The sequence below is a fragment of the Orcinus orca genome, chromosome 3, assembly GCF_937001465.1.
Source record: "Orcinus orca chromosome 3, mOrcOrc1.1, whole genome shotgun sequence".
In the NCBI taxonomy this organism is placed as follows: Eukaryota; Metazoa; Chordata; class Mammalia; order Artiodactyla; family Delphinidae; genus Orcinus; species Orcinus orca.
This window is the reverse complement of record NC_064561.1, coordinates 30,063,639-30,081,595: the sequence shown is the minus strand read 5'-3', so window position 1 is coordinate 30,081,595 and position 17,957 is coordinate 30,063,639. Positions and strand designations below refer to the sequence as shown.

Below are 17,957 nucleotides of genomic sequence, written 5' to 3'. Positions count from 1 at the left end.
AGAGTGGACAAGATTAAGCTACGGGGACAAACAAATTTTACTGGAGTTTTGGATACCTGTGCACACACATAGACACACACAATCTTGTCTCATTACCTAAAGGTCTAACCTAGACGACAATAATCTGATTTGAAATGATTAAGAGCTCAGTCTCTTGCTCAGTAACAGTAGCTGTGAAATCAGTTCATTATTTGTATACTTTCCTCCTCCACCACCATTTTATAGAAGGCTTGCCCTTCTGTCAAGGGCTATATTAAGTGCTTTACATGTGGTATTTCATTTAGTTTTCACAATGACCCGTTCAGTAATACTATAATTATCACATTACTATAAATGAGAATACTAGAGACGAGGGAGAGCAATTGTTTTGCCCATAATCACAAACAGCTAGTACATGGTAGAGCCAGGATATAATCCCCGGGTGACTCTAGGGCAGGGACTGGCCAACCTTTACTGCAAAGGGCCAGACAGAAGATATATTAGGCTTGGTGGGCTGTAAGTTCCTTTGTCACAACTATTCAGTAATGCCCTACAAGAACAGCCATAGGCAATACATAAATGAATGGGTGTGGCTGTGTTCCAATAAAACTTTATTTACAAAAATAGGTGGTGGACATACTTGGCCCATGGGCTGTCATTTGCTGACTGTGCTCTAGAATCTATGCTCTTGACCCCTGAGCTATCATACCTGGGAAAGCCTGGAAAGAGAGCAAAGAGATTGCTGAGTGCTTTCAACAGTCAGCTCTAACAGCCCAGCATGCTGTCAGCCTGTGGGGGACTGGCTGAGACCAAGAGGCGAACTCGCCAGGGACAGAGGGCGGCAGACAGGCACTTACATTTCAACGATGCCCTCTGGCAAGTTGGCGGGGATCTCCATCAAGCCCTTCCCTCGACAGTCCACGATGTTATTACTGCAAGTGCAGGCTGAAGGGCAGGAGATGGAGTTGGCATTGCAGGATGGAGGCTCTGAGTGCGGGCCTGTGGGACCAGAACACAATGGTCAGTCAATTCATGTCAGTGTCAGCAGCCGCCTGGGCTCTGTGTCTCTTAACCAGCTTCCCAAGGAGGCAGCGTTACCTGATCAGCTACCTGAAAAATCATCACCAGCTAACATCGGCCCTCAGCTGGGAGACACAGCTGCCGCTGGCTAAACATTCAGCCAAGAGGAGAGAGTCTACCCTTGACCTGACCATTTCTAGATTGTTCCACTCGCTCTGTCATCCCCTCATCCTTAGTCTTTCGGAGACAGAGTTGCTCTCAGAATCAATCACACGTGAAAATATGCCACTGGTATGCAAAGAGCATACACTGGGGCTACTTTTTCAGGGAGTCCAATGTCTGAATGACATTCCAGGGTTTTGGGCTTTTATCTGGGGCTTGGATACCACATGTAGACACACCTTCATTTCTTTCTCAAGTGGCTGGAAATCACTATCAAAACCAAGTGGGAAGAGAAAAGGTGACAGTATTTCCTCACTTGGGGCACTGATGTTGCCCAAGTGTCAACAGAGCCATCAACAGCGACATCCAAGGCCTTTTCAAACAGCTTTTATGTCCAAAGAACATGCAAATAAAACTTATCTCATTAGAAAAAAAGTGAATAAGTTACTACATCTTTTGGAATCTTAGGTTTTGTTTGTTTGTTTGTTTGTTTTTGTTTTTTTGCGGTACGCGGGCCTCTCACTGCTGTGGCCTCTCCCGTTGCGGAGCCCAGGCTCCAGACGCACAGGCTCAGCGGCCATGGCTCACGAGCCCAGCCGCTCCGTGGCATGTGGGATCTTCCTGGACCGGGGCACGAACCCGTGTCCCCTGCATCGGCAGGCGGACTCTCAACCACCGTGCCACCAGGGAAGCCCAGAGTCTTAGTTTTGTTTGAGGTGAGAACCCATATGAATTTATCACAAAGTGGTAAAAAACCCAAGAAAATGGCAAGGAAGGAGCTTATTTAGAAAGCCGAATGAAGATAAACATATTAGCAAACTAACTCAAGATTCAAAGAGTCATAAGAATCTTAATCACTTTCTCTGGTGGTCACACCAAATTGCTAACAGAAGTAAATTCAAACATTTTAAAGACACTGTTTAACAGCTATGACTGTTTCTTCAGAGTAAGGTAAGAATCGCAAACCTGTGGTTAGTCTTTCAACTGTGGACACTGTGGTCCAAAAGGTAAACTCAACCCAATGGCCTTCTCAGGACCTTATCCCATTCCTGGGGATCCAGCTAGCAGGGATGATTTCAATGTCTTTCCAGATCCACCTCCCTGAGCAAAGGGCCATGGGCTGAGACCAAACTCAGACTAACTCTGCAAACATCCTCACTGCTCAGACATGGACCGTCTGGCTGGGGACTCTTGGAGAGAGATTAAATGTGAAGCATGGAAAATATCTGTAGGCAAAGATGATTTTGGTTTGGCCCCTGGAAAGGCTGAGGCTGGGAAGCCAGAGCAAGTCTAGCTACAGTGGTAGAATCAGAGGACTGACCGGGCCTGGGGCAAGTCCTCGTTTGGACAGTGAGTGAGCCTTAAAGCAGAGGCTCCCCTCTCCACGTTCAACAGTCCCTATACTTGGGGGTGGTCCTTCTGCAAGACTCAGATCGATGCCTATGGCTTAATTTGGAACATTTACTTTGCCAGAAAGTGCAACCCAGTGACCAAAGATTCTTACTTCCCTTGGCCTCACTTTCACACACACACACACACACACACACACACACACACACACACAACACACACACACACAATTTAAAAACATCCTCTTAAGTGGAACATTCGAGCAAATATTCTTGTCTAGGGTACAAGGACTTCAAACTCTCCAGTGTCACACTAGTGGATCTAACAGAGAATATGGAAAATGCCAGAGAGATGACAACTTACATTAAAATCCCCAAGTGGAACATTCTCTGAGAGAGAGGTGGTGCTGGCTTTGTTCCAAACTGGGCAAGTCTTTACATTTCTGAGAAAATGACAACCCCAGAGAGCCAGCCTGTAAGAACCTCAGATCAGGAATGAGACTGTTGTGGCCAAGAGTGTGGGCTCTGGAGTCCCACTGGCTCAATTTGAACCCTGGTTCTATCCTATCATCCTTATGTCCCCGTGCCTCAGTTTTCCCTACCTGTAAAATGGGGAAAACGACAATACTTACTTCATAGCATGGCTTTATTGCTAAGGCAAAGGAAATTTAATGCACGTAAAATATCAATATTTAGAAGGGGCATTGGCAAAGAGTTAGCGCTTAGTCGTGTTATTTGTTATTGTTTTTGTTGTTATTATTATGATCATTATTTTTGGGCTGCACCATGCGGAACACAGAACTTCCAAGACCAGGGATCGAACCCTCGCCCCCTGTGGTGGAAGCGTGGAGCCTTAACCACTGGACCACCAGGGAAGTCCTGTTGTTGTTATTATTAATAACGAGTCTGGCTCTGCCACGAATTGTCTACAAGACCTCAGGCAAGTCACAGTACCCCCGCCCCCGAGTTTTACTGCTGCCATCTTGGTGAAGTTTGGACTGCGTGACTTCTGAAGTCCTTTCTGGGTCTAGAGATCGACTGCTGTTCTTCAGAAAAATGGAAACAGAAGGATCAGAAAACACCTAAAAGCTTTCCCTCCTCTGCTGCATCTCCTTGCAGGTGGCAAAGAGGATCTACAGTGGGCAGGGCTCGTGTCCCCTCACCTGCATCCTCCCAAGGAGGCTGGGAGCGCCAGGACTGCAGGCGTCAGCGCTTTTGAAGTGTAGATGGTGCTCCCCAAAGAAAACTGCCATGCCTGGCCCTGAATATCAAGGGGCTCCGGTGCCTGACCAGCCAGGGAGACACGCCACATCCCGCACCTTCCTGGATGGGAAGCATCAGGGGCTCCATGGAGCCCTGAGCCTGAGCACTTGTCTTTCCATCCACTGAGGCACAGGGCATCAGAAGGCCATCCCTCTTTTGATCTGTCAAAATATTACTTAATGGGGTGTGTCAGAAAAGAGCGGAAGAAAGGCATTATGTGTTAGGGCTCACATGGGCAACAGAAAGTTCTGAAATGGAGTTTCTTCAAAGGTACCCCTTCTGACTTCTGTGCTGAAATGAATTCTGTTTCAACCAGACCCAGGCTGCAGCCTTGAGTCCCTCTGGGAACGAGCTGTGTCTTTCACAGGGTGGCTCTGATTTGGAAGAAAGGGTGTGCTACATTGCAAAGGGTGTTGTCAAGGCCAAATAGGATTTGAAAAGCTTCCTTAACCAGGTCACTAACGACACCTTTTATCACGCAGAGAGAAACAACGGTAATTATAGTCTCTGTCAGCATCCCGGGCTGGCAGCTCCCCAGCTAGGTATTCACACGTGGCAAGGATGCTACTCTCTGGTTGAAACAAAACACTTCAGGTTTAAGCCGGGGTTGAAAGATGAGTTTGCTTTCCCTGGCAACATTCCCCCTTAATCAATGCTGGAGGAACCAAGCCTATTTCCCTCTGGGTCTCTGAGTCCTGTGTGGTGGGAGTCCTTCCCCTTTGCTTTCTGTCTCTGGACAGAGTGAGACTAGCATATAAGTTCTACAAGGTCAGTGACCTTTTCTGTCTTATTCACTATTATATCCTCAGTGCCTAAAAGAGGGCCTGGCACAAAACACTCAATAAACACACCTTGGGTGAGTGAGAGGATGAATACATGAATGAAATTGCCCCAGAAGCCTTAGAGACATGGGGACTGAATGCCACCAAGCTACGGAGGTGAACGATTCTTCTGGAAGGACCGTGAGGGGAGGCGCCCTGAGTTCTGAGTGCCCTGGGCACTAGTCCATAGCATCAGCCTCAGAGTGGGGAAACGGAGTGGAAATGGGTGGACAGGACTCTCGTGACTGAAGCTCAGGTCTTTCTATCACAGCAAAGGCCATCTGTCCAGTCCCCTGAGGCCCTCTCTGAGCCTAGCTCACCTGCACATGTCAGGCGTCCTAGGTCCTCTGTCGACCTCTGTCAGCAAATCCATCCCTCCCAGCCTTTCCTGTCCACACACATTGAGGCTAAAGAGAGTGACGCAGGAGACAGCAGATTTCCAAGGGGGACAAAGCGAGGAAACACCTACCTTTCTACCCAGAAAATTCTATGACTACGAGCTAGGAAGAAGAGAGGAACGCGAGCAGGTTTTTATATGGGGGTAGAAGGAGTCTCTGCGTCTCCTTGATGGAAAGGGTCTCTCTAGGTGTGTGCCTACCTGCATGCACGTGTGTGTCCCTGTTGTATAATGCGTTCTCAGGGGGGCTAGGAATCCTCATGGTCCTCGAGGGAGCCTGCCGGCTGGTACCACTGCCTCTTCTCCCTGGCACAGTAAGGGCCTTAAATCAGAGTGCATTGATGAACCAGCAAGCAGACCCCCTCTCATGTACTTTCTAAGATGTTCTCTTATAAACTTAGGAGTGCATGTGGGCTTGTTCTTCCTTTCTTCCTTTTAAAATAAGCGCCCAGGGGCTTCCCTGGTGGTGCAGTGGTTGAGAGTCCGCCTGCTGATGCAGGGGACACGGGTTCGTGCCCCGGTCCGGGAAGATCCCACATGCCATGAAGCGGCTGGGCCCGTGAGCCATGGCTGCTGAGCCTGTGCGTCCGGAGCCTGTGCTCCGCAACGGGGAGAGGCCACAACAGTGAGAGGCCCACGTACCACAAAAAAAATAAATAAATAAATAAAATAAGTGCCCAGGTTCTCTGCTCTCAGAACTCTTCCATTCCCAGTGCTAAAATGCTACTGCCCTGGGGTGGAGGGATGTCCTGATCAGAGCAGGAAGATGGGGATGTGGGCCGAGTACCTGTCTCTCTTCTGGGGGCCCATCTCACCTTTCCTTAATCACTGCAGCTCTGGAATTTCAATCTGGAGCCAAAGCCACCTCTGTGCCTAATAAGGAGGTAGCTGAGATGCCCGGCCTCCCTTCAGATGTCTCCTAAGATTCCCTGGACTGTGGCCTGATGTCTGGAGGGAGGGCAGAGCAGAGCTTGGGGGGAACGGAGGTGCTGGCCCTTCCCGCTCTTACTGGTCATCAAGGGAGCTGCTTCCCAGCCCAGGCGGCTGTCAACGAGCAAGAGGGCAGGAACGTGTTCTCAGCTAGACCTCTCACAGGGCAAGTGCCTGTGGTCACCGGCATGGACATTGTACCAATTATCCTCCCTCTGCTGACTGCACAATTCTCCCTCCAGGTCTGAGAAAGAAGAAAGATGGAGAGGTGACCGGGGATATGATGACTGCCCAGCTCTGACCCCATCTCTGTTCTTCTGCTCATTGGCAAATGGGAACGATCATCACCCTGAAAGCCAAAGGCTCTAACTTGTCTGCCCAGATGAGTGGGGCAGAGGTCACCGAGCTCCAGACCCAGAGAGGGCCATGGAGATGGTGGGGGAAACAGAAGCCCTGAGAGAGGAGTGTACCTGCCCGTGGACACAGTCGTGGCCAATCTAATAATGACCATGATTCTCATAATAGTAGCTAACGTTTACAGGATGTTTCCTATGCACTGCATTGCGTGCTTTGTATATATCCCCTCACTTGATCCTCATAAAACCCCTGTCGTAGATCCATTATTATTATTCCCATAATAGAAGGGCTCTCCTACCATCTCCTCTGCCAGAAAGACACCCACCATGCCTCTCTATTGCCATGAAGTGGAAAACCATCAAAGCCTTGGAATCTCAGGAAGCAGGAAAGGAGGCTCAGGGGTGAGACACGTATTGTGTCAGCTACCCTGGAGATGGCTGGACACTCTTGCATTAGAGCCGTTGTTTCTTTCTGTCTTTAAAGAGGACTTCACCCAGTAGAGTGTGGAGAGTTGGAAAATCAACTGGCCTCGTGAGCGCGTGGAAATAAATTAATTCCAGTATTCAAATTAAGCATCCCTGTTGGCCTCTGGTCTTTCAAAAGCCAACAACAGACTGCAATGACAATGGGACTTGAGCAATTATGATGAGAATATAAATGAACGTGATTTAAATACCAGAGGCATGATAATTTAGAGAATGCCTAAATAAACCTAATAATCTCATTCCTTCAATGTCCAATTATGGTGTTTTAATTAAAACCTCCTAAGGAAATGGGTGGCTAGTCATGGCTCACCTTAATTAACTTTATACCTAGTAACTAGTCTCAAATTAAAAAAAAAAAAAAAGAAGTAGAAGGGGAAAGTTTCTTGTTTCCAAGGAGATACACCTATTTCATTTTTAATAATAACTGAGGAAGAGTTTGTTGAGAGGCTCTTAGGATCCAGCACTATTCTAGGTATTGGGGCACCAGAAAAAAATGTAAGACATGGCCCCTTATTACTAGAAGACAAGATTAATCTTCATGAAAATATATCTCACATTCAAAGGCAAAGGACAGATACATGTGAAATGGGTGGACAAACCAATGGGTTCAAAGATATTCAGAGGAAAGAGATAATTGACTCAAGAGGCCAAATATTTAGCTACTACCCTTGAGTTACAAATTGTAACTGGTAGAAACTTTCTCAGATTAAGGGATCAGAAAATTGACACATGGAAGACAAATCCTAGAGTTTAAACTCCAAAATAAGCCCTTCAGCTAAGGATGGAAAAAAAATTCAACTTGCAACTCACGTGAGCCTAATCATGGCCAAAGCAGAACCTTTTCTCCAATCTGCTGTATGAACTCATAAAGTCCACTGAGGGACCCTTCTAGTCCTAGGGCCCTAACTTCCCCTTAAAACAAGGAAAATGAACAGAGAAATCCTTTCAGCAAGAGCTAAAGGAAACCAAGCAGTCCTGTTGCATATCATAGAAAACTGTTAATAATAAATAAAATAAGAGTCTCCCACCCTTGTGAAAAATGCCCAGCTGTCTCCCCAGGAGAGGAAAACAAATGCCCTCGATTGAAGGGGACCGTTGACAGAGGGGATGAATTTTGCCAGAGTGCGCCGCCAGCAAACTTCTGGGTTAGCTGCGGTGATAAGGAACCAGTAGGCCGGACTTCTGGGGAGAAGAGGCTGGGCTCCAGACAGCCAGATTTGATTCAAAGGCAGATATCAGGGACTTGGGCAGGCAGGGCCCTCACAGGCTGAGAGAGATAAAGCTCTTTCCCGTCTCTGGAGTCATGCGTTGGGTGAATTTTTCGATACCGTGTAGGGGCGCAGGGAGGTTTTTCTAAGGCTGCCTCAACAGGGGCCACTGGTGATGGATACGCATAGGGATGGTTTAATTGCTGCCCCATGCCTTTCTTTCTCCTGAGCAGACGACTTCTATTTTCTAAGAGATGTCCATGCTCCTCCTTTCCTGACTGAAGTCCTCCTCCTGCGGGTTATGGGAGGAATAGCTTGGACGAGGAGGGACCCTGGTGGTTTTGCAGCTTTAAACAAGGGCCATCAGGTCTGTCCCAAACCGCCTCATTCGGATGCCTCGCTGGGCTCTGCCGTGGGGCAGGCCCTGCACCCTCAGAAGTGGGCCGCATCTCATGGTAGGGGGGTTGGTCGGTACATGAAAATAGCCCATCTCTTTGACCTCCTGTGCGTGCACAGGCTGTCTTGCTCCCCGCTGCTTCCTCTGGCATCCTTTTATCACAGCCTCACCACCTACCTTGAACAAATCATGAAAGACGTAGTACTTTTGGGAGAGGGTGCTCCTCCTGAACCCCACTAATGAGGGCGGTTGTTCATTCGTTACAGATGTTCAATTCACCAGTTCTCCCTGCCGTTGTATCTGACTGACTTTTCAGAACGTTGCCCTGCACAGCATCCTATTTTGAAGCCTTGAGAGCCTGGGAAAAGCATCTAAAAAATTCCCCCACGCATAGGGGCCCTAATACGTCACTCCCCTAAATTCATACTACTAGTGAGAGGGTGGAGATTAACAGCATATTCATGTCTGCAGTCTGTGGATTAAATTCTCGTGTCCTTAAAAGACACCTGGCCTCGTATGAAGAAGTTACAGCCCATCACTAGCAATGGGCTTTGATAGCTATAAACAGGGGCTATGATAAAGGTCATAGTCACCTGTGTAACTATTAACCCACCTGTGAGATCCAGCTTTTTCAGAGGAGGGAGACCTGGGGCAGTAACATTTCCAGGACCCAGGAGGATCAGCCTCCCGGCCCTGGGTTTTGAGTCCTGACTGCTGCTGGGTAAGCAATGTCTCGGCACTCCCTTGATGGGAAGGTGCTTTCGTGACGAAGCACCTTCGTGTTGGCATTCGTGTCGGTGTGCAGCTTTAAACTTTGTACCCACCCATAATAATGTGTTTTAACCTCCTCCCTAATTAGTTTTTCTCAATAGCTTTTGGATGACTCCTGCACTCTATAATTATTTCTTTCACTGGCACTTATGCCGATATTGTACCCTTTTCCTAATAATTACTGTAATTACAGTCACTATATTTGAGTTGGGTGTCTGTGTGATAAACGGTTTTATTATGTGTTTGATGGAAAGTGATTTCTAAGTGGGCGTCTATAGCAAATTGTTGAGGTACTGCTCTGAGACATGTTAAAATGTTTTTGGGTATTAAATGACTTGATAAAGTTGGAACATGACAGGAGAAAGCAGCAGAGCAGCCTTTAGAAGCCACTGGTTCCCAATTCCAGGACTGAGTTCCTGGATCTCAGGAATGCATCTTTGGGGAACTCCTCAACGGAATACTCTTTCTGTTTTTTTTTTTTTGAGGAAATCAAGAGATCAGCTTACTTCCTTGCCACCAGAAAAGGGAAGAATGGATGGGATTGGGCAATGTCAATGAAAAGTAAAAACAAACAAGCAAACAACATTTAGGACCCAAGGCAAAGGCGACATCCTCTGGGAAACTTTTCTCAGGTCACTCAGCCACCTCCCATCCTGGAGAGATGAGCTGCCTTCAGTCATGTGCAAGCACAGCTCTGTTTTCAGCACTACATGGGCACCTGTACTTCTATTACAGTTCGATTACCCACAGATCAAACTCTCGTGTTTGCTCAGCGTTTTGTGGGCCCACTAAACTATAATAATTAAGCTCCACTCATTAGCTCTTACCAAGTGCTTTGTATTATGCTAAGTGCTTTATATGCATTATTTCATTGAATCCTCCCACCCATCCCTGGAGTTATGAACTACGATTTTTTCTATTTTGCAGACATGCAGTAACTTACCAAAGTCACACACCATTAAGGGACAGAGCTAAGATTTCCAGCCAAGCAGGCTGACCTCACAGCCTCTATTAGCCTGACTCTCAATTTCTAGGAGCAAATAGGCGATAGGAACGGGTTTGGCCAATGCTAAAGTACCTAATGGACTCTGAGGCTTAACAGGAAGTGATTCATGAGCTCCTTGAGCATTTTCCTTTATCAGATGGCAAGAGCTTCTTTTCTGGAACACACGGAGGCACCTTAGAGTTCTTTAAGTGACTGGCGAATGCTGGGGCAACCTGCGAGGCTCCACACCGAGCTCTGGGGTGTGTGTTCAAGGCCCAGGTGATGTTAAGGAGAGCTCACAGGTGGGCGAGTCACAGGACAGGAGGGGAGGGGAGTGGTGGGGTCACCTCACCTGGGCACACGTACTCCTTCTTCTGCACGTCCGCCACGTTGAAGCCCCTCAGGTGCACAGGAGCCATGCAGAGAGTGAACTGGCCAATGGTCCGCCGCTGTCGCAGCCAATCCGAGAGCCAGGCCAGGTGACAGTCGCAGTACAGGTGGTTGGAGTGGAGGCGCCTGGGAGAGGGAGGGACAGAGGGAAGATGCCGTCACAGCAGGAAGTGGGGAGGGTGCCATTGTCTGAACAGAGTGGGCTGAACCTCCGTGCCCTTTGCCCAGTGTGACAGTCCTTGGGAGCCCAGGGGAGCACTGTCCTCTGCACCACGGAATCACCACAGGAGCCTCAACCCTGTTACTGCCCAGCCACAAATGACAGTCATCTTCTCGTGCCGGCCACATCCAATGGAGGCCTCCAGGCTTCTGAGCAATTCCCATTTTTTAATAGTAATTCCACCCTTTTCTTTCCCACTCAGGAAAGGCTCAACACATAGCAGAGGGAGGGTGACATTATTACAGCGATGATCCTGATTCAGGTCAAACTTCCAAAAGCGTGACTCAGGTGTAGCTTTCCGTACTTTAGCTAGCCCTGGTTACAGATGCTTTACCACAGCTTCTTAATCTCCACGCTCCAGTCTGTGGTGAACTGTGGCAGAGATCTGCTGTTGTCTTTTCTCTCCTTCCTTCGTTTTCTCTCTAAGGGTCCCTTTAATGGACCCCCTGTGTGTCATGCTGGTGAGCCGAAAACCAATACCGCTGTGTGTACTAGCTAGGGTAAGCAGGGAACAGAGAGAAGGGTACTTTCTGAAGGATGCACCTTCTCTTCATCCTCCTGTTTAAATAAGGTGTTTACAGACTCTTGTAATCCACAGCACTTTCTCCAGAGTGCCCTTCACAGCCTTCCCAAGTTCAAGTCCACCTGGTGTATTTGCTATTCTGCCTGGTTCGGTGCCTCTGAAAAGGCTTTTGATCCATCTTCAGGACTCCTGGGCTTTCTCCCTCTAGTAGCTGTGGTTCCAGCTCAGCTTCTCACCCTGGAGTGGATAAGATTCCTGAGAGGGATCTTCAGGTTCCACGTCTGAGGGGAGCCTCATCTGGTTAAGCTGAATTTCCTTTCCACTGTCTGGAGGGCAACCTAAGGATACCCAGGGGATCCTAAAGGATCCCAAGGTTTCTGCATCAGGGGTTTCCAACTTCCACAGTCCCTACAAACTTAGATCATTAGCAGTGGCGGTAGGTGAGTTTTAGTCACGACAGCTTATCGTATACTTGGCTTTCTGATGCAAATTTCAACTGCCCCATCCTGTATCTGCTCATCAGCCAGCAATATCTTGGGACTTTCAAGTACTCTGTGTCATGCCAGTTAATACTGAGTGGCAGACCGAAGCAGTGGCTCAGGCTACATCCATGTCTGACATGGAGACAGCTGAAGGGCTCTTGACCACACTCCACTTAGCGTAAGGTCAACACTGCTAAACATTGGCCAAGTGTAGCTTATCTGCGCTGCCTGCCAGCAGAGTCTCCCTGGCCCTGCACGGGTGCAAACCTCGGGCAGGCCAGGGCCACCAGGGACCTTGGCAGACTCAGGGTGGGGGTCCCAGATCCCATAACATCAGACTGACTAAACGAACCCATATCCCACCTAGAATGTCATTTTTTTCCACTGAAAAATATTTGAAAAGATTTTTTACGATTTTGTTGAAACATGATTAATTTGGATGTTATAATTTTCTTTTTGTATTTCAGAGCCAATACTTAAAAGTCAAAGACAACTACATGTACCCCCAGGACCAAGATACTGCGCCTGTAATGGGCCCCAAGCAATGCTCGCCTCTGAACATCAAAGCTCAGGCCCCGATGCTGTGGAAACAAGCCTGGCTCCCTCTTAGTCTGGCACTCCAGGAAGAGGTACGACAGGTGGGGAGGGGCAGGGAAGGCGAAATCCTAACCTGGAGGGAAGGACCTCATTTCTAAGAAGGAAGGCAAGACCTCTGTGTATTCAACAAAGATGACCACTTTGTGCCAAGGATGGAGGGGGGCCTGGTGTTGGACTTGGAGCTGGTTACTCTTTCCCAAAGAGTACGAAGGGGAGGAGGGAATTCCTTTTCTGCATCGGGACATTTTGGGAAATTGCAGCATGAGGGAAAATGATCTGTCTCCTGACCCATCAGTGAGCTGCTGAGAGAGAGAGAGAGAGAGAGAGGGAGAGAGAGGGAGAGAGAGATGATTGCGCGGCCAGGAATACACCACCAGGTATTAAGGCTGTCTAAGAAAAAAGTGACAGTGGGTCAGTTCTTAGTGACAAGGCAGAGCAGAGGTAGGCTGCAGTGGCATGCCCAGGTCGAGGTGCCAGAATTTTTTGTGTGCCTTTTAATGAGTTTGGCTTTTATTAGGAAAGGCAGTTGCCCTCTCTGGCACTGAGGCATGGAAGCTAAGGAAACAAGGCGGATCAATGCAAACAAATTCCCATCAGTTCCAATCAGAGGTAAGAGACCAATGGAACAACAAAAATGAGGTTTAGGTAAGTCAGATCCTTACTGAGCTGATTAATTTCTGGGATAATAAAAATGTCAGCAGTTTCCCTTTTGGAAGTTTATATTAGGTTGGTTGTTCCTTAATCCCCACTGGCCAGCCCCAAGCTACCTCCTTTTTTTTTTTTTCCTTTGCGGAGCACAGGCTCCGGACACGCAGGCTCAGCGGCCACGGCTCACGGGCCCAGCCGCTCCGCGGCATGTGGGATCCTCCCGGACCGGGGCACGAACCCGTGTCCCCTGCATCAGCAGGTGGACTCTCAACCACTGCGCCACCAGGGAAGCCCAAGCTACCTCCTTTTTTTAACCTTGCTACAGATGGCCCTTATCCCTTTGTCCACTTCTGTAGGAATTTCTCCTCTTGTAAGTACGACCATCGAAAAGAGGTGACCCAAACTGCTTTTGAATCCATGTGAAGGCTCTTGTCAAAAGCCCAGGACAGTGGACAGGCTCAGATCTCCCCCTCTTGGAATTTTACGCAGCAGAAGGGCTGGAGAGTCGAGCTGGGCAGAGTCTTTCAAGCTGCCTTTTACATCATGTTGCGTAGATCAAATTGAGCAATGTTATCCCAAATACGAATGTTAAAAGAAAAAGAATCTTGATGATCTTGAAACTTGAGCCCAGACACTGCCAGGAGTATTTCTAGTTTTCTTGAGTGAAAAGAGACATTATCTTAATTACTTTCAATAACTTTTGTGATGGCAATGACACAGGGAGGGTGGCCTCCAGTGGCCTTTCAGCCATGTGGAAGCTCCGGTCTCCCCTTCCTCAGCTCACCTGATGCTCTTCTGCTTTTGTTCCTACTGAATGGAACAAGCTCAGGTTCTGATGTCATAGTGCCAGAATCTGACGTAGGCTCTGTGCTTTTCGACTTTGACCTTGGGCAGCAATCTAATCCTGGGCCTCAGTGTTATCATCTATAAAATGGGGATATTAATGGTGCCTCCTTGCTTGGGCCATTGTGAGGATTGAAATGATTCACGGAAAATGCTAAGCACAAGGCCTAGGACACCGTAAACTACCGAAGAAATGTTTGCTCTTATTATTCTTACTGTGAGGAGACTAGCTCCAGACCTCAGGCTCTTCCCAACCCAAGGCCCTGCCTGTACAAGGCTGTCATTTCTTAGCCACCAAAGCATCAAGGCGGCTGGGTGGTTCCTGTCCGTTGTTCTGTGGTCTTTTGCAGACAGAAACACCATATTTCATGTTGGCGAAACCACTTTTACAGAAGATAAGGTGAATGAATACAAATGCCAATTTGTAAAAGGTGCCTTTTAGCCACAGATGCTAAATTAAATTTCCAGCAAATCCTTTTAGAGAGGGTCAGCGTTCATTTTCTATAAAATGTGGCTTTCTGAATTCAATATAAAAGCTTTCCTTTAGAAATCCCATTTACGACTTCCTTCCTCTCTCCTCTTCCCCCCTTTCTCCACCACCAGCGCTCCCCCCCTCACCACCGCACTTTAATTACAGTGAAGGGGGATTAGTCAGCTCAAGTCTCTGGGGAGTTCTCTACAGAGCCATCTCTGAAATTAAACTAAAGAGAAGACGGCAGCAGGCAGGGAGCAAAGAGAACAGACGAGATTGATGGATTGATCTGAACTCATCAGATGAGTGTTCAGGACCACAGGGAAGTATGACAGCAGAAACAAGGACAAAAAACTCTCCTACCCTCTTCCCCCACCCTTACAACAACCCAACAAAGGTCCAGACCTCACCATCTTCCCTGCCTCCCATGGACCCCTCCCTGCTCTCTCATTGATGCTTTTCAACTGAAAATAACAGGAGGGGAGGTAGAAATCACAAAGCAGCAGCCCACAGGAGCTGGACTGCCGGTTGCTCAGGTGAGAGCCGTACTTCTTCTATTCAACCCACTCGCCTGGGGAGATGCGGGCCCAGCACCCTGAGGACCCAGTGATTTCTCCTGCACCATCCCCTTTCATCAATCCATCTATCTATCTGTCTACCTAGGCCGCACCATGCAGCATGTAGGATGTGGGATCTTAGTTCCCCGACCTGGGATCGAACCCGTGCCCCCTGCATTGGGAGTGTGGAGTTTTAACCCCTGGACTGCCTGGGAAGTCCCACCACCCTCTTTCAAAAGGAAAGGAAGAAGATAGATTTTCTTGGCTGAATTCTGCTGCCCCAGGAGGAATCAGAGGAAGAAATGGGCACAATGATGGAAGCCGAGCTTGGGTCCTCCTTCTATGTAATAACTAGTATTTGCTGTGTGGACACCATGACCAGGCACTTCACCTGTTAGTACATGTCATTCCCACCATAACTTTGAGGCAAGCACTTATGAATTCACTCTCTATGAAGAACAGAGAGATGAAGCAACTTGCCCAGAGTACGTGGCGGAGCTCGTATTTAACCTCAGGTCTGTCCGACTCCCAACTCTGTCCTTCTGAGGGCTCTCTGTATCATCTCCTCAACCATTGCTTCATTGACCTTTGCTTCATTCTTACCTGAGATAAGGTCACCGTCTCACTAATGCAGGGGTCTCAAACCTTATAAGTATTGAGATCTCCTGGAGGGCTTGTTAGAAACAGATGGCTGGGTCCACCCCAGAGATTTTGATTCCATGGGTCTGAGGTGGGACCTGCAATTTTGCTTTTCAACAAGTTCCAGGTGATGCCGACACTACTGGTCTAGGGACCCCCACTTTGGGAACCACTGCTCTAAGGATTTTCACATCTGCTTGGATGCAATGTTGCTCAGTTGCTTGGTATTTTTAATCCAGATTTCTGGATAAATAGTATGATGATGATAATAATAATATAACTATAAATACCATTTATTGTCTACTATGTGCCAGGCACTTTACTCTTGGGGGCTGACTCTCCCCTACTGCTGTGATATAAACTCCATTGGGGCTCCACCAACACAAGAAAAACATCAAGTATGAACCTCTTTGGAAAGGCCAGCAGAGTACATTTGCAGAGGAACTGAAAAAGGATTTCTGGCTGAGAGAGGAGAACTTCCCAGGTAACAAAGGCACTAGACCTGCTCTCGGTATGGGGCGCCATGGGGAGATCTGCTTTCTGAGTACACATTCTGGAAGGCTTGAGCCCACCCAACACATTAAAGATAAAGAATGGAGTTACTGCATTCTGACACCAGAATATCATCCAGGGAGCAGCGAAGTGTGGTGTGTGGCGGGTGGGAGGCTGGGGTGAAGGGGTAGCTAAGACTCCCCCTCCTCTACCGTTCCCAGAGCGGGAAACAACTGTAGCCTTTGGCAGTAGGATAGAACTGCCAGTGGTACAGGACATGAACTAAACAAATGATGAATCATCACATCCCTGTTCTAAAAGTTCTGTGACGATGTAACACTAATAAACTTTTCCATCCAGGTGGAAAACACAAAGAAGATTTCCCCAGTCCAGGAAGATTCCCGGGGTGAAGAGAATTGAGTTGGCCTGAAGCAGGATGGTGGTTCAGAACCATGGATGGCTCCGTGACCCTTCCCCAAGCCTGCCCTCGCTCACCAACACACCTTAGTCAGTAGCAGAGGGAGGAGGTGTGTAGATGTAGGAACCAAGGGTGAGGTTTTACAAGCAGCTGAGAGTGATGCTCTGAAGCTGCATAAGGTGGGGAGCAGGTGGGGGAGGAAGCAGGGGACCTTTACTCACAAGGTTCGAATCTTCGGCATGTGGTTGAAGCTGGTGACCAGGATGCGGCTAATGTTGTTGTTATTGAGAGTGCTGCGGAGAGAGAGGAGAAACAGGTCAACAGGGCAGCAGTGCGGCAGGTACCAGGATGCTTATGGAAGGTGGGGAAGGGATGGATGTGACTGCGAGAGGGACCATCAATCAACAGCCATGGGTCAGTTGGTGCAGCAGCCGGAGACAAGTCTCCAGATGATAAGAGAATCCCTGATTCCTTTTCCGAGTGGATTCCTCCTTTCCTCTGCTGCCCTCTCAGTACTCACTTACCTACCTGGAGCCATAAGCTTGCCTCCTGAAATCCTACTGTGTCCTGAGTGCTTTGTTACAACGTCGCTGATTCCCACAACTACAATGCCAGTTACATATTCTTGTCCTCATTTTAGAGAGAAGGAAACAGACACAAAACATCTTGCTTAGTTGCACACAACCCTACAGGGGTGGCTTTATCCTTCTGTTATAGATGAGGAAGCTGAGCTTCAGAGAAGTGAACCTACTTTTCCAAGGACTCACAGCTATTAAGCTGTGGACATGGGATTTGAACCCAGTACTCGCTTGCTCCAAACTCCTTGCTCTGTCCATTATACATACTGCCTCATGCAGGATGCTATGTGGATAGGTTATTTTATGAGTATTTTCCAGCCATCTTCTGGCTCTTTAAGCACATCTTGTCTGAAGTGAGTCTGTGAGCTCTGTGAGCACCGGGATTCAGTCTCTGCTTGCTTGTGCCTCCCGATGACCATGGATGGGGACTCCTCCAGTGCGGCATTGACACTGACTGGTATCTTTGTACAGGGAAAAGGGAAGAGACGGATGTGAGCCCCAGAAACGGACCAGAATGAAATCAGGCTGTAGGTAAGTACGGCCCTGGGCTTACCCTTCTAGAAGGACCTATCATGGGAGCCCAGGGAAAGCATGGCAGCCAAGGAAACCATGTGCAGAGGTGGAAATGTTATGTAGCCGAAGGGCTCGTCTGGGTCGGTTATTTCAGTGACTATGCAGACAGAGGCAACCGTTCGCGGCAAGACTGGACCTAGTTCTCAGCTCTCTGACCCACACCTGCCTCACTTTGCATCCCAAAGAGCAGGAGTTGGATAGAGCCCATGGTACGCTCCTTCATGACGGCCACTTGCTCCTGTGCTCCCCCAAGGCCACATCAGATACCCTCTTCTCACCCATCCCCTCCTCTTACCCTCCCACGGGGTCCCACTGGCCCAGGAAGGAGTCTTTCTTTGGAAGCCTTCACTGGTTAAAACAGACTTCTTTTGCCCCTGGCTCTCGGTAAACACGTTATCTTC

The 17,957-nt window shown here is 48.3% G+C and overlaps 1 protein-coding gene across 1 annotated transcript in view; it reads right to left on the bottom strand.

Annotated features, from left to right (window-relative positions):
• The window catches only part of SLIT3 (slit guidance ligand 3), a 611,310-nt gene that overhangs the window by 133,405 nt on the left and 459,948 nt on the right, over positions 1–17,957 (bottom strand). The window contains exons 7-9 of the mRNA XM_004271979.2: positions 16,627–16,698; positions 10,477–10,640; positions 837–978 (exon numbers count right to left, since the gene is read on the bottom strand). Of these exons, the coding sequence (XP_004272027.2) occupies positions 837–978; positions 10,477–10,640; positions 16,627–16,698 (378 nt within the window). The remainder of the gene's footprint in view (positions 1–836; positions 979–10,476; positions 10,641–16,626; positions 16,699–17,957) is intronic.